Source organism: Mustela erminea, chromosome X (assembly GCF_009829155.1).
Source record: "Mustela erminea isolate mMusErm1 chromosome X, mMusErm1.Pri, whole genome shotgun sequence".
NCBI classification, from domain to species: Eukaryota; Metazoa; Chordata; class Mammalia; order Carnivora; family Mustelidae; genus Mustela; species Mustela erminea.
In genome coordinates this window covers 113,824,311-113,851,084 of record NC_045635.1, presented here as the reverse complement: position 1 = coordinate 113,851,084, position 26,774 = coordinate 113,824,311, and the positions used below count along the sequence as shown (strand labels likewise).

The 26,774-nt window shown below is 43.3% G+C and overlaps 1 protein-coding gene across 4 annotated transcripts; it reads right to left on the bottom strand.

Moving 5' to 3' along the window:
• Positions 1 to 652: 652 nt before the first annotated feature.
• Positions 653 to 26,251, bottom strand: ZNF449 (zinc finger protein 449). 4 transcript variants are annotated; one of them, XM_032330934.1, is made up of 5 exons: positions 26,169 to 26,251; positions 23,578 to 24,026; positions 21,337 to 21,586; positions 3,784 to 3,897; positions 653 to 3,591 (listed from the first exon to the last, which is right to left on the bottom strand). In XM_032330934.1, the coding sequence occupies exons 2-5, from the start codon at positions 23,929 to 23,931 to the stop codon at positions 2,708 to 2,710; spliced, it is 1,602 nt and encodes a 533-aa protein (XP_032186825.1). In that variant the 5' UTR covers positions 23,932 to 24,026; positions 26,169 to 26,251; the 3' UTR covers positions 653 to 2,707. The 4 variants fall into 4 exon arrangements, with proteins under 4 accessions (XP_032186825.1, XP_032186826.1, XP_032186823.1 ...); XM_032330935.1 differs by lacking the exon at positions 26,169 to 26,251 and adding an exon at positions 25,740 to 26,155; XM_032330932.1 differs by lacking the exon at positions 26,169 to 26,251 and adding an exon at positions 24,906 to 25,711.
• Between the last annotated feature and the right edge of the window lie 523 nt (positions 26,252 to 26,774).

Sequence of the window (26,774 nt, the reverse complement as noted above, 5' to 3'; positions counted from 1 at the left end):
CTTATGATCTCTCCCTCTGTCAAATAAATAAATAAAATCTTTTTTTAAAAAAAGAACTATAGAATGTGACTAAAGCCGTATTTAGAGGAAAATCTGTTAAGTGTTTTTATCATTAAACAGAATGAAAGCTTATACCGTGTAAGGCCTGGACAAGAAACATTTCATTTAACCCTCAGAGCACTTATGAGGTGGCTGCTGGTTTTTGTCCTTCATGGCACTGTGGAGGTAGGGACTGTATTTTGCTATTACCTTTTGGAAACGTTCAGAAATAGAATTAGGCACATCCACTGGGACATCTGTTTCCAAGAACTACTTCACCTATTTCTTGACTCAGTGCCACAAATATGGGTTAATGCCCGTTACATACAGGATACTAAAACAACGATAGATAACAGACATTCTCTCACCAGCGAAATCCAGTTGTGCGTTTAGGCTATAGATGGGGGTGGGGGGCTCATGTGATGAGGGCAGCTAAGCCTCCCAGCTAAAACTGACTGTATTAAATGTTCAGAATGATGCCTAAACCCAGCACCGTGGTAGGGACTGCGACGTAGGGTGGGAGCAGGAGTCAGTCGCGGTGCCTGTCGCCACAGCTCAGGGAAGTGGTCCTGAGTTGCGCAAACCACTATATAAAGTTGACTGAAGCAGGAAGAGCATACACATTTCCACTTTATTAAAATATTGCATAGATACAGAGCAGTTGGGCACATCCATTCTAAGGCACTGTCCTGGTTTGAATGCAAGTCCACAAGAGAGAAAAGAGAAGCCGTTACATTCCGTATTGTTCAACTCTACATTCAGACTCCTCCCACGTTATGTGTTTATTGCTACTGGGATCTCAACGTGAACCCCACACTTATAGCAGCATCATACAGGGACCCGGATGACAAGAATTAAAGACACACCCTGGCTCTAGCACTTGGTATGATTTGGCACTTAATTCCAAACTCTCTTGCATTATTCTCCATGTGTTTCCCAACTCTTGTTTAACTAACGATATCATAAACTCTTTATGAACCGGACTCATGGATTCATGTCTTTACTGGTTTCCATTAAGCCTGGAACAGGAGTAGTTGGGCACATAGTAGTTGCCCCCGAAATATGTATAGTCAATATCACTTCCGAGAACGTCAATGGAATAGAAAAAATATATATACTTTCCCTCATTCTTGATTAGGGAAAGGATGACTGGTGTCTTCAAAAAGGGAAAATTCTTGAACGTCCTACCTCTTGTGTTTCGTAACAAGGAACTAGGCTGAATGATTATTTTCAGGTACCAACAGCTATAACTGACAAAGAGAGTTCTTCCCTTGTTACAGGACTTTGAGTCATTACCATGATTACATGAGAATGTTTATATAAGTAGCAATATGTGTGTGTGGTTATAAGTAAATTCCACAGAGGCTGAGAATCACTGAGTGATGTACAAATGATCTCAAAAGTAGTGACCCCCACCTCCTTAATGATGTGTGTATTACATAAAAAAAAATGTATATATGTAGAAAACTTTTCGTAACACCCCTGAAACAACTGGAGATAACTAGGCTTGGGAGCAACAAGACTATACTGATAGCTACAGATATATTTGTTAAAGACAGTGTGTTCCAAGGAATATTTGCAGGATACTAGTTCCGTGGGCTATCACTGGGTGTACATGACAAAGGGTTCTGGGGTCAAACAGGCTGGCAAAACACTGTGCCAAAAGAGGTGCTTTTTTCCACCTTTACCGGAGGGCCTCTCAGACACTCCCACAGGCTGATGGGCACTGTGAATCTAGAAAGTGGAGACAGCAGGGAGTCCTGGAGTTATTTGTAAAGTATCTTGCAGAACTAAGTGCCCTATGACATACAGTTAGGGGGCCACTGAATTAAAGAATGGGTAAAATTTTAAAAGCACTAAGAGACGCATTGGGTGAATACCAAAGGAGAGTACAAAGCAAAGGACACTGGTTCCTCAGTCAGTCTAAATTGAATCGGATTCTACTTGTATGACATCAACTGTCAAATGGACTCTTCCACAAAGAGCTTACTTACTCTATGAACAAAAGAAATCCTCAATGGAATACTCAGTTCTATGTAGCATCACCCCAGACCGCCAACTAAGCAGACTAGCAAACTCTGCACAACTCATAACTAAAGGTTAAAATCTTAATTTCCTTAAACATAAAAACTTCCAATGGACATAACCCCATTCTTACCAGGTACATGTGTTCCCAACACATTTCTATCATTTGACAAAATACACTGTCTCCTTTCTTGCTACTTAGGACACATAAAGCTTTGAACTAATATAATCGCCTTTAACAATGACAGCAGAAAAATTCTGGGGCTGCTATAGGAGATACGTTGATGGACATGGTGATCCATCATATTAACACTACCCTGAAAAGGACTGTCATCGATTATATGCTTTATGCTTTATATCTATGATGTGGTTGGCCTGGAACACAAAACATTTCATTGTAATAAAAAAAAATAAGAGACAGAATAAATCAACTCTGGGAACATTGCAAAGGTAGATGGATACTCTAGAATTCAAATACTTTGGAAGATGGGGTTCAGAATAGTTTTAAAACCTGTTCTCACAAGCTCAAACAAAAAGGTTCTTCTAAGACAAAAAGGCTGCTTTAAGTTAGTGTCAATTTCTTTTTTTTTTTTTATTTTAGTTAGTGTCAATTTCTGTGGCAGCCTGTTGCCTTTAACAATTCTCAAAGAAGTCCTCTAAAGTGAGTGACCTGGTGCATAATGAGGCCTGCCCTCTGCCTGAAGCTTTTAGAACAGTGACTGCACTTGTATGGCTTCTCCCCTGTATGAATTCGCAAATGAATAACAAGGCTGGGTCTCTGTCTAAAGCTTTTCCCACAATAATTACATTTAAAAGGTCTCTCTTCCGTGTGAGTTCTCTGATGCAAAGTGAGAGCTGTCAGTCTACTAAAACTTTTACCACAACTGTGACATCTGTGAGGTTTTTCACCTGAATGCGTTTTCAGGTGTCTTTTGAGACTCGATCCATGACAAAAGCTTTTCCCACACTCCAGGCATTTGTACGTTTCTTCTTCCGAATGGGTTCTCTGGTGGCCAATCAGGTGCGACCGCCGAGTGAATCTCTTGTTACACACGGTGCACTCATAGGGCCTCTCCCCTGTGTGCAGCCGTTGGTGTCTATATAGGTCTGAACTACGGAGGAATCTTTTGCCACACTCGGGGCATTTATGGGGTTCCTCTCCTGAGTGAATTCTCTGGTGCCCTGTGAGTTGCGACTTCCGAGCAAAACACTTCCCACACTGAGGACATCGGTGAGGTTTTTCCCCTGGACTCTTTTTCTTCTGGGGCCTGGGGTTGAGAGGTTCTTCCAAGTTGGAATTTTCAGGTTTCTCTCCTGCCGAGGGCTCCTGCTGATCTACCAGTTTTGTTAAATCTGTTTGTAGGTCCTCTGGGGGGCTCTCCCACTGATTCTCCAACGGCACATAGTCCTTCTGCAAAATGGGACCATGGAGAGCATTTCCCTCTAGAGTAACAATAAATGGGTACATGTTCTCCAGTTTTTTCTGTTTGGAAGTTTCATCTTCATTTTCTATCCCAATCTCAAAACCTGAAAGAAGAAACAAAAACAGCAGCTGTCACCATGTCCCCACAGAGGAAAAAACTGTGAGGGAAAGTGAAGGGTTGTATTAAACCACCTGTAGGAAGGCAGAAACTTTGAGGAGAATCCCAAACTCTTTATCCTGATCAAGGTTGAATTTTTCTTTTTGCTCTTCTGTGGTATCCGCGAATAATTACTTACCGATCTTGGAATCAAGTAATTGCTTCATTTCTTTGGACTCTTGTAGTTCCTTCACCCACGCTTCTTCCCGAGGTTCCAACGGAAAGCTCACGTCAAGCTTTGGTATTGGATATCCTGCCCATAAGAAAGACGAGAAGTGTAACAGTTGACGTCACCAAGGTTTTTCCTTGATGGTATCTTGGACATGTGGCTGCTTAATGTCTACTTCCTCCCCAGTTAGAATGACTTGACCCCCAACTTCTTACAAGAGTCTTTTTCAAAGATGAGACAAAACATGAAATTCAAGGCTACTCTCCTCTAATCTACCGAAGGGGAGTGAATTTTTCTGTGTTGAAATCAATGCACTAAATGATTTCTGTATCTATTTTGATATTCAATTATTCAGGTCGGAGCCAAAATGGGAAGTAAATCTTCACAATGTTCTGGCATATTAAAACTGAGAAATGCTGCTCTTGAGTACCAAGCAAAGAGAGAGCTGAAAGTAGGGGTTATGAAACTGTTTACTAGAATAACTTCCATGGAGATTTTCAAATTAAAATGGAAAAGGATGAAGCTGGCAATGAGCAAAAGCAGTGTTTGTTTCAGCCCAAGTCCAGAAGTGCACTCTCTTGAAATGAACCCAAACAACTCTCAAAGTGTTTCTCACTGCCAGTCTAAGAACAACTCAGACAAGAGAGCACCCAGGGGGCTCAGTCTGTTGAGCATCTGACTTTTTTTTTAAAGATTTTATTTATTTATTTGACAGAGAGAGATCACCAGTAGACAAAGAAGAGGAAGCAGGCTCCCTGCTGAGCAGAGAGCCCGATGCGGGACTCGATCCCAGGACCCTGAGATCATGACCTGAGCCGAAGGCAGCAGCTTAACCCACTGAGCCACCCAGGTGCCCCAAGCGTCCGATTCTTGATTTCGGCTCAGATCATGACCTCAGGGTCGTTACATCGAGCCCCGAGTCACACTCTGCACTGAGCGTGTAGCTTGGTTAAGATTTTCTCTTAAAAAAAAGAAAAAAAGAACTAGGACAAGGTTCTACACTACTGTTCCCTAGTGTCCTACCACCCCTTTCCTCACTGAGAGCTGCTGTGGCTTGTGTTCTCTTTCCACAACCTTTCCTCACCTTCCTCAGCTCTGGCGAAGTGTATTGGTCTGCAATACAGTGTGGGATGGAAAGTGCTGATTTTAAATCTAAATGCAGGGGCACCTGGGTGGCTCAGTCAGTTAACTGACTGCCTTTAGCTCAGGTCATGATCCCAGGGTCCTGGGATTGAACCCCGTGTTGGGCTCCCTGCTCGGCGAGGAGCCTGCTTCTCCCTCTCCCTCTGCCTCTCCCCGCTGTGTGTGCGCTCACTCTCTCAAATAAATAAAGTCTTTTTTAAAAATAATATAAATCTAAATGCAGGATGCTGTTTAAATATCAGTATTAGGGCACCTGCGTGGCTCAGTCAGTTAAGCTTCTGCCTTCTGCTCAGGTCATGATCCCGGCGTTCCCAGATCAAGACCTGTGTCTGGCTCCTTGCTCAGCGAAGAGTCTGCTTCTCCCTCTGCCCCTCAACCCACTTGTTCTCTCTCTCAAATAAATAAACTCCTTATAAATAAATATTAGCATTATCTTCTTAAATATTATCATGATTAAAATAACATTAGCAAGTTAATGACAATTTAAGTTTCAAAACATGTCAAAACAGGAAGTGGACTAAAATACCTTATTTTATATTTTTATGGAAAAAAGACCTTTTAAGATTAGCACAAATGCATTTCAAATAAAATGCTATTTAAACTCATATTGTTTTTGCTTAGATTTCAAAGCTATGACTGGGATCAAAGGGTCATAAGGCACGGGGAAAAGTGAGAGCAAACAGAAACTTGAAACAAGCAGAGTTAGCAAAGGCATAAGCATAAAATACGGATTTATGACCTAAACGTAGCAGGGGAGATGGACTTCCAGCATAGGACCACGAGGAGCTCTGTGGACTTACCTCCTGGTGAAACTGGTGAAAAGTATTAAAAATTTTAAAAAACAAAAACTGGTCCTAAGGGCCTATAGCAAACCAGGAAACATCTTTTTTGGTTAATCTGCTAAAATTCACAAATAATAGGGACAGTCTTAAGATTTTAAACCGCAACAGTATCTTCAGTGCCTCTCCGAGCTCCACTCTAGACTGGCACAGCTAAGGGTCCGGGGGAGCCGCTCCCTGGCTCCCCTTCAGAGGGCTACCTTCCTGGGAAGAGCAGGATGTCAGCACTTCTCATCCTACACCACCACCACCACCACCCCTCCCCGCGGCTAACCACTGTTGATTCTCCAATCCAAGCAATGGTGGCTGAGAGGCTGGAGGCTCCTTATGCACCCAGCCCCTCCCAGTGGCAAGAAGAATCTACCCCAGTTACTAAGAATCCGAGAGGACTCCCGGACTGTCCTTGAAAGGCAAATGGGACTCAAAGGCAGTGGTTCTATGCCTGCAGCAGCAACCCAGAAAGGCCTGACACTGGGACCTCGAGCTCAGCTCCTAGAGTGACAAAGTTACTGGGAGACTTCACCCACCTCCAGAGCCAGGGATCAGAGATTTGGCCTGAGGGGCGGGGGAGAAGCAGGCGGCAAAACAGGCAGCTCCTAACATATTCGCACAGTAATGGATTCATTTGCAACAGAGAGTGAAAACAGCTGAGCCTAAGGATACTCTCAAAAAGAGGAGAGGTTACAGTGCAAGGCAACCGGAAAGAATCTGACAGATTTATTGACTATACACCCTGAACTGTAGGCTGACTAGTTTGTGGGAGAGAACTGGGGAGAAAGGCAGCTAGGAGGAGCCCTCCTGGGATCAGAACAAATCTCAGAAACTGACCTCAGTTATTAGCCCAACAAAGGTATCTGAAATGGACTGGCTTCCTCTCCCAAGAGCTTATGCTCCGGAGCACTGTTGGAAACAGTAGAGCAATTGTTGGCAATTAATGGCTAGGTCAGGTCAGAGAAAGAGACAGCCAAAGAAAACCCTGTAAAAAGTATTGTCATTCAAGGGTGACAGTGACTGTGTGCCCACCCAGGGCTGGGCTCCCTTATGAGCAACATCGAATGCTTAACATTTCAGAGTGGACTAGACCTCACTAAAATAATACAGCCATTTACCAAACAAATAAACAACCAACAATAACAAGCCCTGGGGAGAAAAAAGAAGGACAGAGAATTGGTACAATATATTATCTAAAATGTCCAGTTTCCAACAAAACATGCTGAGACATGTATGTGGACAGGAAAGTATGACTCATACTCTGGGAAAAAAAAAAAGGGGGCAGGCAACAGAATCTGCCTATGTTAGTGACTACATACTAAATTCGACAAAGACCTGCAAGTAGCCATTATGAGTATGTTCCAAGAAGGAAAGGAAACCCTGATTAAAGAAGTAAAATTGGATGACAAACATCACAACACATCAAACAGAGAATATCAACAGAAAGTATAAAAAAGCATCCAATGGAAATTCTGGAGTTGAAAACTACAATAACTGATATGGAAAATTCACTAGAACAGCTCAGGAGGAGATTTGAACTGTCAGAAGAATTAGTGAACTTGAAGATACATTAATAGAGACTATATTATCAGAACAGAGGAAAAAAGAACGAAGGGAAATTAATGGAACCTCAGAGAGAAGTGGGGAGCCACTCAGTGCACTAACAGGTATATAATGAGAACCAGGAGAGGAAAGAAAGGAGCAGGGAAAAAAACGGAACAAATAATGGACCCAAACTGCCCAGATATACTGAAACACATTCATCTACTCATCTAGGAGGCTCAATGAGCTCCAAGAAGACAAACAGGAAGAGACCTACAAACAGACGTATGATAGTAAAAACTCCTAAAAGTCACAGAAAAGAAAGAAAACCTTGAAAGAGAGGAAGAGAAAAACGACTTGTCATTTACAAGGGAAGCCAAATGAAATTAAAAGCTGAGTTTTCATCAGCAACAGTGAAGGCCAGAATATAGGAAGATAGCATATTCAAAGTGCTCAAAGAAAAATGAAAAATGCCAACCAAAAATCTTTATCTGGAAAAGCTAGCTTTAAAATGAATGTGAGAAACCCCCAGGTGGCCCAGTCAGTTAAGCATTAGACTCTTGATTTAGGCTCAATGTTCATGAGACTGAGCCCCATGTCAGCCTCTGCACTGGGCAGGAAGCCTGCTTGAGCTTTTCTCTCTCCCTCTGCATCATGCCCTCTCCCAACACTCTCCCTCTCTTTCAAAAATAAACAAATAAATAATAATAAATGAATGTGAAATAACATTTCTGATAAGCAAAAGAGGCCCGGTCAGTTGAGCATCTGCCTTTAGCTCAGGACATGATCACAGGGTCCTGGGACTGAGTCCTGCATCGGGCTCCCTGCTCAGTGGGGAGTCTGCTTCCCCCTCTCCCTCTGCCTGTCCCCTGCTTGTGCTCTCTCTCTCAAATAAAAAATTAAATCTTTAAAAAAAGAAAAACTGAGAGGGGGTGCCTGGGTGACTCAGTGGGTTAAGCCTCTGCCTTCGGCTCAGGTCATGATCTCAGGGTCCTGGGATCGAGCCCCGCATGAGGCTCTCTGCTCAGCAGGGAGCCTGCTTCCTCCTCTCTCTCTGCCTGCCTCCCTGCCTAGTTATGATCTCTGTCTGTCAAATAAATAAAATATTTTAATAAAATAACTGAGAGAATTAATTGGTAGCAGTCTTGCCTAACAAGAAATACTAAATAAAGGAAGTTCCTCAGTCTGAAAGCTAGTGATTCCAAATGGTAATTCAAATACACACACACACACACACACACACACACACACACACGGGCACAAGTAAGGGTGATTATAAAATTATAAAAGACAATATATACTAATTTGTTTCTTTTTTCTCTTAAAATATTTTCAAAGCAATTGTATAAAACAATATATATGTAGTACATATATGTAGTATATATATTGGGCAAATAATCTAGAAATGTAATATATGAGAGCAGATGAGAGCAAAATGTACTGGGCTAAAGAAATGACTCCATGGGCGCCTGGGTGGCTCAGTGGGTTAAGCCTCTGCCTTCAGCTCAGGTCATGATCTCAGGGTCATGGGATCAAGCCCCATGTCGGGCTCTCTGCTCCACGAGGACCCTGCCTCCCCCTCTCTCTGTTTGCATCTCTGGCTACTTGTGATCTCTCTCTCTATCGAATAAATAAATAAAATCTTTAAAAAAAAAAAGAAAAAGAAATAACTCCAATTAATAACTAAAATCTACAGGAAACCCCTAGGGCCAATAATACATTATCTGTTAATAAAAAAATAAAATTAAATAAATAAAAAATAAATACATCTATAGGAAAAATGAAGAAAACCAGAAATATAAATAAGGTTAATATAACAAAAGCTATAATATCTATTTGTATTCCTTCTCTCTCTAGCTCTTTTAGAAGTCTTAAAATTATATAAACTAGTATCTTTAACAAAACACAGTTGAGTTTCTAACTTTTTTTGAGTTTCTAACATTTTTTTTAAAGATTTTATTTATTTATTTGAGAGAGAGACAGTGAGAGAGAGCATGAGAGGGGAGAAGGTCAGAGAGTGAAGCAGACTCCCCATGGAGCTGGGAGCCCGATGCGGGACTCGATCCCGGGACTCCGGGATCATGACCTGAGCCGAAGGCAGTCGTCCAACCAACTGAGCCACCCAGGCGTCCCGAGTTTCTAACATTTTTAATGTAATATGTATGATAGCAATATCACAAGAAGGGAGAAAAGAGAATACAGCTATATAGGGAAAAAAATTTTAGGGGAGGGAGAGAGAGAATCTTGTTTTTTTAAGATTTTATTTGTCAGAGAGAGACAGCACAAGCAGAGGGACCAGCAGGCAGAGGGAGAAGCAGGCTCCCCACTGAGCAAGGAGCCCGATGTGGGACTCGATTCCAGGACCCTGGGATCATGACCCTAGCGGAAGGCAGACACGCAATAGACTGAGCCACCAGGTGTCCAGAGAGAGAGAATCTTTTTTTTTTTAATTTTTTATTTTTTATAAACATATAATATATTTTTATCCCCAGGGGTACAGGTCTGTGAATCACCAGGTTTACACACTTCACAGCACTCACCATAGCACATACCCTCCCCAATGTCCATAACCCCACCCCCCTCTCCCAACCCCCCTCCCCCCAGCAACCCTCAGTTTGTTTTGTGAGATTAAGAGTCACTTATGGTTTGTCTCCCTCCAAATCCCATCTTGTTTCATTTATTCTTCTCCTACCCCCTTAACCCCCCATGTTGCATCTCCACTTCCTCATATCAGGGAGATCATATGATAGTTGTCTTTCTCTACTTGACTTATTTCGCTAAGCATGATACCCTCTAGTTCCATCCACGTCGTCGCAAATGGCAAGATTTCATTTCTATTGATGGCTGCATAGTATTCCATTGTGTATATATACCACATCTTCTTTATCCATTCATCTGTTGATGGACATCTAGGTTCCTTCCATAGTTTGGCTATTGTAGACATTGCTGCTATAAACATTCGGGTGCATGTGCCCCTTTGGATCACTACGTTTGTATCTTTAGGGTAAATACCCAGTAGTGTAATTGCTGGGTCATATGGTAGTTCTATTTTCAACATTTTGAGGAACCTCCATGCTGTTTTCCAGAGTGGTTGCACCAGCTTGCATTCCCACCAACAGTGTAGGAGGGTTCCCCTTTCTCCGCATCCTCGCCAGCATCTGTCATTTCCTGACTTGTTTATTTTAGCCATTCTGACTGGTGTGAGATGATATCTCATTGTGGTTTTGATTTGTATTCAGAGAGAGAGAGAGAATCTTTACCAAGCTCCATGCCCAGTGCAGAGCCCAGCACTGGGCTTGATCTAACAACCCTGAGATCATGACCTGAGCTGAAATCGAGAATTGGATGCTTCATCAGCTGAGCCACCCAGGCACGCCTGGAGAAATATTTCTGTATTTCACTAGCATTAAATTAATGTAAGTCCAAAGCTGATGATAGTAAGATGTATGGCTAATCTCTAGAGTAACTACTAAGGAAATAACCAAAAAAAATGCTGTAACTTCACTTATGTAAAGTGCTACATTCAAAATAATTACTTTTGTGCCAAAGAAATCAGCAAATGAAGGAAAGAGAAACAAAAAAGATATGAGACATATAGAAAACAAAAAGTAAAATGGCAGGTGTAGATTACACCATATCAAAAATAAGATTAAATATGCATATGTATGGATTAAACAATTCAATCAAAAGGCAGAGACTGTCCTACTAGATTTTTAAAATCCAAGTACACAGGATGCCTGGGTGGCTCAGTGGGTTAAAGCCTCTGCCTTCGCTTCAGGTCATGGTCCCAGGGTCCTGGGATCGAGCCCCGCATTGGGCTTTCTGCTCAGCGGGGAGCCTGCTTCCTCCTGTCTCTCTCTGCCTGAACCCTCTGCCTACTTGTGATCTGTCTGTCAAATAAAAAAGTAATAATTAAAAAATAATAATAATTAAAAAAAATAAAAATCCAACTACATGCTGCCTATGGGAGGCACTTTAGATTAAAAGATAAAGAGACCAAAGTAGAGGGATGGACAAAGATGTATCATGCAAAAAAACACAAGACAGCCAGAGTGACTACACTAAGAGCAGACAAAATGGACATCAAAACAAAAAAATCTACTAGAGATAAAGAGGATCATTTTATAATGATAAAATGACCAATCAATCAAGAAGATAGAATGATTATAACCATATAAACACTGAAAAACAGAGTACCACATGCATGACTGCAAAAACTGACAGAAGTAGTAAAAGCAGTATGACCACTGAGCAATGACAGTTGGAGAATTCAATCCCTCTCTACACTGCTGGATGGAAAATTAGGCAGAAGATCAACAAGAGAAGACAAAAACTTACAAGCCAACTAAATGTCACAGACATTCATAGAACACTCCAACCAAGGGCGCCTGGGTGGCTCGGTTGGTTGACCTGAGCTGCCTTCAGCTCAGGTCATGATCCCAGAGTACCGGAATCCAGTCCCGTATCGGGCTCCCAGCTCCACGGGGAGTCTGCTTCTCCCTCTGACCTTCTCCTCTCTCATGCTGTCTCTTCCTGTCTCTCAAATAAATAAATAAAATCTTAAAAAAAAAAAGAATACTCCAACCAAGAAGTGTAGAATATGCATTCTTCTCAAGTGCATATGGAAAATTCTCCAGGGCAGTCAAAATGCTATACCATAAAACAAATGTTCAAAAATGTAAAAGCCATATCCTTAGGCCATTTCTGCTTCCAAGCAAAGTGAACAGCCAGATAAACCACTCGAAACAATGTTCTCGGAGGCGCCTGGGTGCCTCAGTCAGTGAAGCATCTGCCTTCGGCTCAGGTCATGATCCCAGTGTCCTGGGATTGAGCCCTGCATTGGGCTCTCTGCTGAGCGGGAGGCCTGCTTCTCCCTCTCTCACTCCCCCTGCTTGTGTTCCCTCTCTTGCTGTCTCTCTCTGTCAGATAAATAAATAAAATCTTAAAGAAAAAGAAGTAACACTGATTCTACATAATGTCTCACTGAACAAAAGAGAATGCAATACTTTCCAACACTCTTTAATGGCATAAGGAAAGAAAAATGTATCGATGGAATAGAATCAATATTTAAGAAGTATCAAATATCCTTGACATGTATTAGCAACTGACTTGTTATAAAGGTACCAAGACAATTCCATGGGGAAAGAACAGTCTTGTCCACAAATGATGCTGGGACAACTGGATGTGCACAGGCAAAAGCATGAAGGTCCCCCTCCTCACATCACATACGAATGTTAATTCAGAATGGATCAATGACCTAAATTTAAGAGCTAAATCCACAAGACTCTTAGAAAGAAACATAGGTATTAATCTTCATGACCTTGAATTAGGCAACAGTTTCTTAAATGTGACATCCAAAGTATAAACAACAAAAGAAAAAATAGAAATTCTCCCTAAACACTTCCAAAAACTAGAAAAGGAGGGAAGACTTGGCCACTCATTCTATGAGGCTGGTATTATCCTGATAACAAAATCTGATAAAGACAGGACCAAAAAAAACTATATACCAGTATCTCTGATGCAAATGGATTCAAAAATCTTCAACAAAATACTAGCAAACCAACTCTAGCAACATATAATATGAATTATACACCAGGATCAAGTGGTATTTATCTCAGGAATGCAATGTTGACTTAACATTCAAAAGTTAAAGAAATAGGGGCGCCTGGGTGGCTCAGTCAGTTAAGCATCTGTGTTCAGCTCAGGTCATGATCTCGGGGTCCTGGGATTGAGCCCCATATGGGGCTCCCTGCTTAGCAGGGATGCCTGCTTCTCCCTCTCCCTCTCCCCCTGCTTGTGTTCCCTCTCTCGCTGTCCCTCTCTCTGTCAAATAAATAATATATTTAAACAAGAAGTTAAGGAAATATACCATTACAAAAGAAGGAAGAGTAAAAACCACATGGTCATCTCAATAGACACATAAAAGACATGTGACAAAATTCACCAGTTTCTTGATAAAAACACTCAATATTCCATGAGTAGAAGGGAATTTCCTCATCCTTATAAAAGGAATTTATGAAAGACTCATAGCTAATATTATAAATAATGACAAAAGACTAAGTACATTTCCCCTGAAATAAGGAACAAAACAAGGATGCCCAGTCACACCATTTGTGTTCAACATTGTACTGGGGGTCCTAGTCAGGGCAATCAGGAAAAAAAAAAGAAACAAAAAAATATCACTCTGTGGAAGGCTCTTCTCCCAGAACTTGATGTGACTGGTTCCTTATTAATCAGGTCCAGCTCCAATGTCACCTCCTCAGAGATAACTTCCCCGACCAGAAATAAAACAGCCCTGTCAGATTTCAGTATCATCTCCCTGTTTTACTCTGACATTTACTACTTTGTAACATTCATTTGTTTATAAGTTGGTCTCTTCCATCTAGAATGTAAGCTTTGTGAGATCAAGGACTTCACTTATCTAGGGGCGCCTGGGTGGCTCAGGAAGTTAAGTGTCTGCCTTCCACTCAGGTTGATCCCAAGGTCCTGGGGCAGAGTCCCCTGCCAGGCTCCTTGCTCAGCAGGAAGCCTGCTTCTCCCTCTGCCTGCCACTTCCCCTACTTATGCTCTCCCTCTCTCTCTAATAAATAAAATCTTTTTAAAAAAAGAAAAAAGAAAACAATTCCACTGACAATGCTATTAAGAAAGAATAAAATACTTAGGAACAAATTTAATAAAAGCAGTTTAAAACTTACACTGCCCTATGACCCAGCAATTGCACTACTGGGTATTTACCCTAAAGATACAAACGCAGTGGTCCGAAGGGGCACGTGCACCCGAATGTTTATAGCAGCAATGTCCACAATAGCCAAACTATGGAAAGAACCTAGATGTCCATCAACAGATGAATGGATAAAGAAGATGTGGTATATATACACAATGGAATACTATGCAGCCATCAAAAGAAATGAAATCTTGCCATTTGCGACGACGTGGATGGAACTAGAGGGTATCATGCTTAGCGAAATAAGTCAAGTAGAGAAAGACAACTATCATATGATCTCCCTGATATGAGGAAGTGGTGATGCAACATGGGGGGTTAAGTGGGTAGGAGAAGAATAAATGAAACAAGATGGGATTTGGAGGGAGACAAACCATAAGTGACTCTTAATCTCACAAAACAAACTGAGGGTTGCTGGGGGGAGGGGGGGTTGGGAGAAGGGGGGTGGGGTTATGGACATTGGGGAGGGTATGTGCTTTGCTGAGTGCTGTGAAGTGTGTAAACCTGGCGATTCACAGACCTGTACCCCTGGGGATAAAAATATATGTTTATAGAAAATTAAAAATTTTTTTAAAAATTTAAAAAAAAACTTACACTTGGGAAATTATAAAATATTATAAAATCTGAAATAAGATCTAAATAAATGGAAAAGCACCCCATGTGCATGCATCACAAATTTAATATTGTTAACACGGCCATACTCCCCAGATTGATCTACATGATCGAACACAACCCCTGCCAGAAACCCAGATGACTTATTTGTAGAAAGTGATAAGCTGATTCTAAATATCATATGGAGTTGTAACAAACTCAGAACAGCCAAAGCAATCTTGAAAAATAGAAAAGTTGAGAGCTGTCACACTTTCATGTTTCCAAAATATTACAATGCAATAATAAAGACACCATGGTATTTCCAAAAAATAGACATATACATCAGCGGAATAGACATGACTGTCCAGCAAAAAGCCCATATACCTGTGGTCAACTGATTTTTTAAAGTTTTTGTTTATTTATTTGAGAGAAAGAGCATGAGTGGGGGGAGGGGCAGAGGGAGAAGCAGATTCCCTGCTGAGTAGGGAGGCCCCCCAACCTGGGGATCAATTCTAGGACCCTGGGATCATGATCTGAACCTAAGGCAGAGGCTTAACTGACTGAGCCACCCAGGTGCCTCATCAACTGATTTTTGACAAGGGTTTCAAGGCCTTTCAATGTGAAAAGAACGACCTTTTTAGCGAATCATGCTAAAACAACTGAATATGCAAAAGTATATATAAATAGGGGTGCCTGGGTGGCTCAGTTGGTTAAGCATCTGCCTTCAGCTCAGGTCATGATCCTGGGGTTCTGGGATCAAGCTCCATGTCAATCTCCCTGCTCAGTGGGGAGCCTGTTTCTCCGCCCACCCCCACTGCTCGTGCTTTCTCTCTCTCAAATAAATACAATTTTTAAAAATATAAATATACATATACATATTATTTGGACCCCTACTGTGCAACTTACATAAAATTAACTGAATATGAATTAAGTGGTTAAATGTAAGCTAAAACTATAAACTCTTAGGAGAAAATTTAGGGGTCAATTTTCATGACCTTGTATTAGGCAATGATTTCTAAGATCTGACATAAAAAACATAAGCAACAAAAGAAAAAATAATTAAATTGGACTATCAAAATTTTTTAAAAACTGTGCTAAAAGAACACAATTAAGAGAGTGAAAAGAAGGGCGCCTGGCTGGCTCAGTCACTGAAGTGTCTGCCTTTGGCTCAGGTCACAGTCCCAGGATCCCGGGATCGTGTCCCACCTCTGGCTCCCTATTCAGCAGGAAGCCTGCTTCTTCTTCTCCCTCTTCCTGCTGCTCTCATTCGTGCTCTCTCTCAAATAAATTTAAAAAATCTTAAAAAAAAGAAAGTTAAAAGACAAACCACAGAACATGAAAGAATATTTACAAGTCATATATATAGTAACAGACTTTATCTAGAATATGCAAAGATCATATACAACTCAATAATAAAAACACATATAATCCAATTTAAAAACAGGTAAAAACTCTAAATAGGCATTTCTCCAATAAATATATACAAATGACTGCTAAGTCCATGAAAAGATGCTCAACACCATTAGTCTTTGAAGAAATGCAAAAAACCTCAATTAGATAGCACTTACCACCTACTAAGATGGCTAGAATAAAAGTGTCAGATTCTTTTCAAGTGCACCTGAGACAATTTCTGGGATACAGACTGTATGTTAGGCCACAAGTTAGTTCCAATATATTTAAAAAATGGATATCATTCAAAGTACATACTCTAACCACAATGGGATGAAATAAGAAATAAAACAAAGGGAAAACTGTAAAACTGACTAATTTGTGAAAATTAAACAACACCTCTTACACAACCAATGTATGCAAGAAGAAATCACAAAAAAAAAAATTAGAAAATACTTAGAAATAGGGGCACCTGAGGGGCTTAGTGGGTTAAGCATCTGCCTTCAGCTCAGGTCATGATCTCAGGGTCCTGCGATGGAGCCCCACATCGGGCTCTCTTCGCAGCAGGGAGCCTGCTTCCCCCCGCCCCCCCGCATGCCTCTCTGCCTACTTGTGAGCGCTCTGTCAAATAAATAAATAAAATCTTAAAAAAAAAAGAAAATACTTAGAGATAAATGAAAATGAAAATGCAAAGTACCGGGAATTTATAGTTATAAGTACTTACATTAGTAAACAAAAAAGATCCCAAAACAATAACATAACTTTATAACTTAAGGAACTAATAAGAAAAAAAACCTAAACCCAAAGCTAGTAGAAGGAAGCAATAAAGAATAGGCAGAAATAAACAAAATAAAGACTAGAAACACAATAGGGAAAATCAATGAAACCAAAAATTGTTTTTTTGTAAAGATCAATGAACTTGAGAAACCTTTAGCTAGAAGAATTAAGAAAAAAAGAAAGGCTCAAATCATTAAAATTTAAAAGGGAAAATAAAATAAGATGAAACAGAGAGGGAGGCAAACCATAAGAGACACTGAACTTTAGGAAACAAACAGGGGGAGGGGAGAGGCAGGATGGGGTAATTGGGCATTAAGGAGGGCATGTGATGTGATGAGCACTGGGTTATTTGTAAGTGACAAATCACTAAATTCCACCTATGAAACTAATATAGTATATATTAGTATATGTTAACTACACTGAATTTAAAGAATTTTAAAAATTAAAGTGGTGATATTACCAATGATTCTACATAAATAAAGAGAATTATAAGAGTACTATGAACAACTGTACACAAACAAATTGGATAACCTAGATGAAATGGATAAATTACCAAAAACACAAAACCCACCAAGACTAAATCATAAAGAGTGAGAAAAATCTAAACAGACCTATAACCAGTAAAAAGAGATTGAAGCAACAATCCCCTGACAGGGACGCCTGGGTGGCTCAGTTGGTTAAGCAGCTGCCTTCGGCTCAGGTCATGATCCCAGCGTCCTGGGATCGAGTCCTTGCTCAGCAGGGAGCCTGCTTCTCCCTCTGCCTCTGCCTGCCATTCTGTCTGCCTGTGCTCGCCCTCCCCCCCACCCCCAATCAATAAATAAAATCTTTAAAAAAATCCCCTGACAAAGAAAAGCCCTAGACCTGATAGCTTCACTGGTGGCTTCCACCAAACATGTAGAGAAGAACTAATACAATTGTTCTTAAACTTCCAAAAAGGCATGTCTGAGTGGCTCAATCAGTTAAGTATCTGCCTTCCGCTCGGGTCATGATCCTGGAGTCCTGGAATCAAGCTCTGCTCTGGGCCCCCTGTTCAGTGGGGAGTCTGTTTCTCCTTCTCCTTCTGCCCTCTCCCTGTTTGTGCTCTCTCTCTCAAATAAATCAATAAATACAATCTTCTAAAAAAAGCTTTTCAAATAAAGAAAAAAATGAGGGGAAGGAGACACTTCCTAACTAATTTATTCTCTGAGGCCAACATTATCAATACCAAAGCCAGAAAAGTCACTATTAGAAAATGACACACCAATATCCCTTATGAACACTTATTTTAAAAAAAAAAAAAACCTGAAAAAATTTTAGCAAATTGAATTCAGCAGCATATTTAAAGGATGATACATCACAACCATGTGATATTTGTTCCTGGAATGCAAGAATGTTTCAACATATGAAAATCGGTCAATACAATATGCCACATTAACAGAATGAAGGGAAAAAAACATTATCATCTCAAACGATGTGAGGAAAGCAACTGACAGAATTCAACATTCTTTCATGATAAAAAAGAGAAACACTCAACAAAATAGGAACAGAAGGAAACTGCCTTCACATAATAAAAGCCATACAGGAAAATCCAACAGGGAACTTTATACTCAATGGTGAAAGACTGAAAGCTTTTCCTCTGAAGTCAAGTAGAAGGCAAGGATGCCTGCTTTGGCCACTCTATTTAACACAGTACTAGAAGTTCTAGCTAGAGCAATTAGGTGATAAAAAGAAAAAGGCATTCAAATTGGAAAGGACGAAGTAAAATGGTCTCTATTGGAAGATGATATGATCTAATATGCAGAACTCTTGAAGTTTCTACTAAAAAACTGTTAAAATTCATAAACAAATTCAGCAAAATACCGGGATACAAAATGAACTTGCAAAAATCAGTTCCATTTCTATATACTAACAATGAACAATGAAAAAATCTGGAAACTACGAAAACAATTCCACGTATAACAGCATTGAAAAGAATAAAATACTTAGGAGTTAACTTAAACAAGTATGTGAAAGACTTGTACAATCAAAATTACAAAACATTGATAAAAGAAAATAAAGAAGATATAAAGGAAAACACATCCCATGTTCATGGACTAGACAACTTGATATTGTTAAGATGTCAATACTCCCAAAAGTGATGTACAGATTCAATACAATCTATCAAAACCCCAATGATACTCTTTTTTCCATTAATAGAAAAACCTGGGGTGCCTGGGTGACTCAGTGGGTTAAAGCCTCTGCCTTTGGCTCAGGTCATGGTCCCAGGGTCCTGGGATCGAGCCCCGCATTGGGCTCTCTGCTCAGTGGGGAGCCTGCTTCCTCCTCTCTCTCTGCCTGCCTCTCCATCTACTTGAGATCTCTGTCTGTCAAATAAATGAAAATCTTTAAATAAAAAATATATAATAAAGAAAAAAAGAAAAGCCCAGGAGCGCCTGGATGGCTCAGTCAGTTAACCATCCAGCTCTTGATTTCAGCTCAGGTCACGAGCTCAAGATCATGAGATGGAGCCCCACATCAGGCTCCGCCCTGGGCATGGAGCCTATTATAATTCTTTCTCTTCTTCTCCCCCCCAACCACTGCTCACTCTCTCTCTAAAAAAAAAAAAAAGAAAAATCCATACCTAAAATTTATATGGAATTTCCAGGGATGCCCAAATAAACAAACAAAAAAAAAATTTGGAAAGGAAGAACAAAGCTAGAGGTCTCATACTTCCTGATTTCAAAACTTATTAAAAAGTGACAGTAATCAAAAAAAAAGTGACAGTAATCAAAATAGGTTGGTACTGGCATAAAGACAGGCATATAGACCAACGGAATACAATAGACAGTGCATAAATAAACCTTCATATATATGTGGAAGTGATTGTTAACAACAATACCAAGATCATTCAATAGTGAAACACCAATCTTTCAACATACGATGTTGGGAAAACTGGATTATGCACATGCAAATAAATGAAGTTAGAACCTTATGTAAGAGCACATGCAAAAGTTAACACAAAACGGATCAAATTCCTAAAATTAGGACCTAAAATTATAAAACTTGGAAGAAAACCTAGAGGAAAAGCTTTGGCAATGATTTCTTGGATATGACATCTAAAGTACAGGCAACAAAAGAAAAAAGTGGGCACAGAGTACTTCATGAAAAATTTAAAAATTTATCCATCAAAAGCTTCAACAGAGTAAAAAGGCAACCGACAAATGTGAAAAGTATTCGCCAATTCTATCTGATATGGAATTAATATCCGGAATATGTAGAGAACTCTGAAATTCAATGGCAAAAAGCAAGTAGATTTTGCAATGCGCAAAGGACGTGAACTGACTTTCTCCAAAGAAGATATCCAAACGGTCAATCAGCACATGCTCAATACCATTAATCACTTGAGAAATGCAAATCCCAACTACCCTGAGAGGCCACCCCACACCAATGAGGAATGCTGCTATCACAAATCGGAAAGCAACAAGTGTTGGTGAGGATGTGGAGAAACCAGAAAGGTTATGCACTGTCAGGCGGCATGGAAACTGGTGCAGCCGCTGTGGAGGCTGCTCTTCAATTAAAAATAGAATTCCTGGGGCCCCTGGGTGGCTCGGTGGGTGAAAGCCTCTGCCTTCGGCCCCAAGTCATGATCCCAGGATCCTGGGATAGAGCCCCGCATCGGGCTCTCTGCTCAGCAGGGACCCTGCTTCCCTCTCTCTCTCTGCCTGCCTCTCTGCCTACTTGTGATCTGTCTGTCAAATAAATAAATAAAATCTTTAAAAAAATAGAATTCCCGTATGATTCAGCAATTCTGCCTCTGGTGTGTGCCCCAAAGAAGTAAAAGTGGGGCCTCATAAAGGTATGTGCACACCCATGTTCATACGGGCACTACTCACGACAGCTGAAACACAGAAGCAACCCAAGTATATGCCTATGGAAAACAGATCAACAAAATGTTATTTAGCCTTTACTTAGATAGAAACACTGACCCACACTACAACGAGCATAAACCTGAAGGACATTCTGCTAAGTGAAATAAACCAGTCTCAAAACGACAGATACTATATGATCCCGTTTATACGAGGTACATAGCGGAGTCCAATTCAGAGAGATGGAAAGTTGAATCGTAGTCTCCAGGGGCTGGGGAGATGCGGAGGTTTTGTTTAAATGAGTATGGAGTTTCAGTTTTACAGAATGAAAGTCGTTATGAACATGGATGGTAGGGATGGTTCCACATTACGAATGTATTCTATACCACTGAACTATACATGTCAAAATGATTAAAACACCAAATCTTGGGATGTGTGTATTTTACAATAATAAAAAAAAAAAACACTGAAAAGAGAAAAATAGGCTTCTTGAGCAGGGTCATCAGCTGAAGGGGTTCTGAACCCCCCTTGATGTCCCCCACTCTGTTCCCAGCTATTCCCAGAGGGCACCCCTCCTCGTACTCCTGATCCCAGTGACCCGCTTCCATCCGGTAACCGGTGTTTCTAACCCAACCCCAAACCTGGGGAGCTCTCAAGCTCTCAAAACACGAACCACAGAAAGGAAGTGAACCCCTTGCCTTACCAGGGTCCAGGAAGGGCTGGCAGTCCTCAGCAGCTCCGTAGCCCAGCTCTGGCAGCCCTGCTTGGGGCATCCAGGCCTCGGCACCAGGGGCGTCCGGGGCAGGTCCCATCACCTGCAGCGGGGGCGACTCCAGGTGGATGTTTGGTGGTACATGTGCCGGGCCCACTGGTGCCAGCTCCTCCAACAGCATTTCCTGCCTATCGATCTGGGGGAAAGGGCACATCCCATCACTCTCCAGTCGACACCGGTGCTGCCCAGGGACAACAAAAGGAGCCACCCATGTGATTTTAATTTTCTAGGACCCACATAAAAAAAGACACTGGTGAAGTTGATCATAATGACATGCACGATTTCACCCAATATGGCTAAAATACCGTACTTCCGGAATGTAATCAATATGGACAAGCATTCATCAGACATTTCACCTACTTTCTCTTTCTGACTCGGTCTTCTGAATGGGAGGAGCATTTTATACTCACAGTGCATCTCAGTGTGGACTAGCCACATCTCTAGGTGCTCAAGAGCCACTCTTGGCTGGTGGCTACCGCACTGGGCAGTGCACAATGAGGCCAAAGGCAGATAAAATCCTAGAGAGCAAGCCAAAGCCAGCAGACAGAGAAAGAGAGGGAACACCATGATTTCATTCTCTCCTGGGGGCTGGGGGTGGGCGACAGGAAACTTTGGAAGACTCTGGCTCTGGCAGGCTACCTGCAGATACCTCTCAACACAGGATGCCAGGCCCCTAGGGCCCAACAGGAAGCCCTTTCTCCCTTCCGCCAAAAGTTCTGCCCCATGCCAGGGGACTCTGAGTGGGGGGCAACGGCGCCGCCACCAAAGGCTGATGCGGCACCGTGGCAGGTGACTGTCCGAATTTAGCGGACAGAGATGGGAGTCTCATTCCCGGTGCGGAATTGCTCTGGGCCCCCACCAACTCTGGAGTGTCCCCACAAACTTTCATCTAGGGACAAAGAGCCTGCCAGCATCTCCCCAGTACTCATACAGTCACGAAATATTTCTGCATGATTTAGCATGACTCGAATCTTCTGGGAATGCCCTACTTTGGACATCAGGCAACCACTCTATCACTTATTGTTCAGCCTGACTAACACGTGTGGCCACTTGGGAAAGTCAGAGACTAGCCGAGCCAGTGGCTGTCGCCTTTGTGGTGAATCTCTGCATAGACGTGAGCATGTGACAACCTCATGAGGTTTTCTTTCGGGTGCGGTCAAGCCCCAACGTGTATGTTTGCACACTCATTCAATGGTGACAAACTACATTCCTTTATATCTTTTCTGGGCTCAACTTCACTCAGGTTGGCAACATCTTCTTATAGAGTTAGTTAAGGGGCGCCTGGGTGGCTCAGTGGGTTAGGCCTCTGCCTTTGCCTCAGGTCATGATCCCAGGTTCCTGGGATCGAGCCCAGCATCAGGCTCTCTGCTCAGCATGGAGTCTGCTCCCCCCAACCCCGCTTGCCTCTCTGCCTACTTGTGATCTCTGTCTAATAAATAAATAAAATATTTTTTAAAAAGAGTCAGATAATAAATAATTTACACTTTATGGGGCATGTTAGTCTACTTTGTCCCATTCTTGTATTAACAACCCTCTAAAAAGATAATAACCAGGGGTGCCTGGGTGGCTCAATCAGTTAAGCAGCTGCCTTCGGCTCAGGTCATGATCCCAGAGTCCTGGTGTCAAGTCCCACATCAGGCTCCTTGCTCAGCAGGGAGCCTGCTTCTTCCTCTGCCTGCTGCTCCCCCTACTTGGGCGCTCGCTTGCTCTCTCTCTGACAAATAAATTTTAAAAATCTTCAAAAAATAAAAATTAAATGAATAAATAAAATAAAATAAAAAGTAAAAAATAAAAAAGGCAATAATCATTATTAGCTCACAGGCTGCAGAAAAGAGGCCATGAGCGGCATTTGGCCCACAGACCACAGAGCACAGACCACAGAGCACTTCTCATAGCAATGTTTTTGATTTTGTGTACGGAAGCAGGTTACATTCTACATAAATTTCGTTTCAGGATAGTAGAAGGTGCAGTACCAAATATTTGTTCCAGAACAGGAGTGGGGTTTAACAGCTGAGAATTGCTGAGCCATATCTGCTAATTCCAGCAGAAGGGAAAAACGAAAATCACTTCAGGGAAAGCACGGAGCTCGCAACAGAAAATGTCTGCTCGAGTATCAGATGTCTCTGCTACTTCTTTTTGTCTCATTACCAAGATCCCAAACTCCTTTCTCACCTGCTGCTCTGGGATCTCCAGTTCTCTCTGTAAGTCTTCTATCAGTGACACAACTCTTTCTCTATTCTCTGGGCAATGCTCCCTCACCCACGTCTCTATCTCTGTGGGCAGGATGGTTAGGAACTGCTCCAACACCAGCAGCTCCAGAATTTGCTCCTTAGACCGCATCTTTGGCTTCAGCCACTGACAGCAAAGCTCCCAGAGCTTGTTGAAAGCTTCATGAGGCCCAGCTGCTTCTTTGTACTGGAACTGCCTGAAGCGCTGACGGAAGACTTCACAGTCGGCATCGTAGTCTTGAAACACGGAGCCCTGATTCAACGAGGCCTGAATGGCACAACCCAGGGCCACCGCCATCGCCCCGCTCTGGCCGTGTACACTTTCTCTGGGGCCTGAAGTCTCAGATTCCAATGTGCTCCTCTCTTTAGGCGTCAAGGGGGAGCCACCCACAGCTGAGGACAGGACAAAACGAGAAAGGGGGAACAGCAGTGGTTACCAGTGGCCATACTCGGTCGGCTCCCTTAACTTGCTCACTTTCCACCACACCCTAGAGCAGCGGACCTTAATCTTTGTTGGTGATTTTAAGTATCTAATGAAGGCCATGGAATCACTTTCTAGAAAAACACACAGACATATCGAATTCTGCATCCATTTTCCAAAAATTTACAAAATGTTCTAGAACATACACGGACCCTCTAGAGCTCCACTACCCGATATGGTAGCCACAGGTTCCATGGGGCTGTTTCAGTTTAAATCCATTGAAACTGCACATTCAGTTTCTCATTCGAACTAGCCACATTTCAAGTGCTCCAAAGGTAACACTGTAGAAGGTTCTACCAGACAGCTCGCCTCTAGAATTCCTTTGATCCAAGGTTAAGACCTCTTCCCATAAATGAGCCACCTCAGATGTGCTGGCCTGTAAACTAATGCCCAGTCTAATACAAGCTATCTTGTGTCTCCAAATATATATACAGGCCACAAAAGAAACAGGGGAGCACTGATGAATGACCGTAAAGTCCATGTGCCTTGCAGTGACCCATGGTCACCTTCAGCCATCGGCATCTCAGCTAGAGCCTTGCCTCCACAGGCTGCCAATGCACAACCCTTCATTCTTCTCCACTCAACCTACATATACTTCCGCCCACATCAGCCTGACCCTCGTCCTGTGATGGCAAGTCAGAGGACTTTCTCATGACAACAACACACTGCCACAGGGCAGGCCACCAGCCATCTGGTCTGCACGGGTAACCAAGGACACTGATCACATTCATGACACTATGTCCCAGTGCTGTTCCAAGTCTCCCTTACGTGGCAGGTCACGTGGTGCTCACCCAGAGCGAGCAGGTGGGGACTAGCATGATGTCCTGGGTACAGATGAGCCGACTGAGGCTGGAGGCTCTGGAGCACTGAATAAGCTGTCCCAGGTCTCATGGTCAATGCCAGAGGGAAATGGTGAGAAGGTTAGAATGAACAGATCTCTGCAACATTCATATCTAAAAATCATCCAGATGTTCTCAGTGCAATGTCTGAGGTCACCGCCTGGTACAGACCAGGTCTCAACACCAGTAACCACCCTATGCTATGGATTCTCTCTCTCTATTCGCCAAGATGCCTCACATAACCGTCCTCTTCCCTGGAGTGGCACAGGGCATAAAACACTCATAATCTCCCTACTTAGTCATCCCAAACGTACACCGTGACCCTATATCTTGATAGTAACCTGAACTTTTAGCAGCAGACCCATCCACATGTGATCACCTGCTCGCTTTGTGACCCTAACACCCAGTTTCTCCTTAACATGAAAATAATCATAGTATCGAGTTCAGAAAGTGCGGTGGCTGCTGCTGCGTGGAAGCGAACAGCAGCCATGCCTGGCCTGGCGGGGCCCAGAGGAAGCGCTCGAGCAAGGTTACTGCTCCCCACGACTCATTCCTAGAAAGCCTCCACGTCCCCGCCTGGGCACCGAACCCTCTCCTCTGGAAGGCATCCAGGAACCCGGCCGGCTTGGGCTGTGGACCCGCCCTGACCCTGCTCAGCCTCGCAGCCCCCCGCCCTCCCCAGAGGGGCCCGAACCCTCCACCGCGTCCCGCGGGGCCCTCACTGTCCCGCCGTCCCTCCACCCGCCCTCCCGCGGGGAAACCTCGCTGCTGCACCCCAGGACTCACGGCTTCTCCCCAGACCGGCCCGAGCGAGCCCGCGCTCACACGGCCCACGGATAAAGAGGGTGTGTGCAAAGCGGGCACCCGCGGAAAGGCGAGGAGAGACACGTCGCGGGAACGTCTAAAAGCCGGTTACAAATCGGCTGCCTGGGGCGCGGGCACGGCCCCCGCGGGCTCCCCACAGGATGTCCCAGCGCCCCGACGGGCGCTCTGGCCCGGGACAACCCCGGGAAGGCCCGGCCGGGTCGCAGGGAGCGGCAGCGGGGACCCGGGCCGGATAGGGGCCCGCCGCCCGTCGCTCGTCCACGCGGCCGCCGCCGGATCAGGGTTGGCGGCCGCCGTTTGGTGTAGCCCTAGCGGGATGTGAGCCCCGCCGCCCGCGCCCGCGCCCGCGCCCCAGGGACGGCCACGCCCTCTGGCCGCTCGGGGACTCACCGCCTCGGCGCCCACGGCTCTCCCAGGCTCCCTGGGGCAGCTGCGCAAGACGCAGGCGCGCGCCCGCCCTGCGGACTACATTTCCCGACAGGCGCCGAGACACGCTCCTCGCTGACTGGGCCCCGGAGCCTGCTGACGTGGGAGGGGCCGCCACTTCCTTGGCCTCCTAGGGGCCTCCTGCCGCTTTGGAAGCATAAGCGTTTCCGGTCTTAAGCGCTTCCAGAGCCCAGGGGCATGGGTGGGACATCCCTGGTTCCTGATCCTAGCGAGGGTTTCTCTTACAGCCGCCCCGGAGTAACCCCAGCGGTAGGGAACTCCTTTAACTCTTTTACTCCTGGGTCACTGATTTTCAAGCCTCTTAGTGCACAAGAATTTCTTGGGAGAGGCCTTGGTTAAACATCAGATTTCTGGGCCCCTTCACATCTCTGACACACCGCATCTCCCGTGAGCTGAAGAATTCGCATTTTTTAAAAGATTTTACTTATAAGAGAGGGAAACTGGAGCACAGGCGGGGCGGGGAGGGGCAGAAGGAGAGAGAACAGTAGACTCTCCACTGATCCGGGAGCCCCAGGGGTTCCAACCCAGGACCCTGGGATTATGACCTGA

What these genes read in the sequence shown, in the direction of transcription:
- ZNF449 (XM_032330932.1), bottom strand. Translation starts at nt 25,005, where the DNA reads ATGAGACCTGGGACAGCTTATTCAGTGCTCCAGAGCCTCCAGCCTCAG. An exon ending in TGGAGATCCCAGAGCAGCAG is followed by an intron (nt 21,587 to 23,577) that starts GTGAGAAAGGAG and finishes GTCCCTGGGCAG; the next exon opens with CACCGGTGTCGACTGGAGAG. An exon ending in CCAGCCCTTCCTGGACCCTG is followed by an intron (nt 3,898 to 21,336) that starts GTAAGGCAAGGG and finishes TCTTATGGGCAG; the next exon opens with GATATCCAATACCAAAGCTT.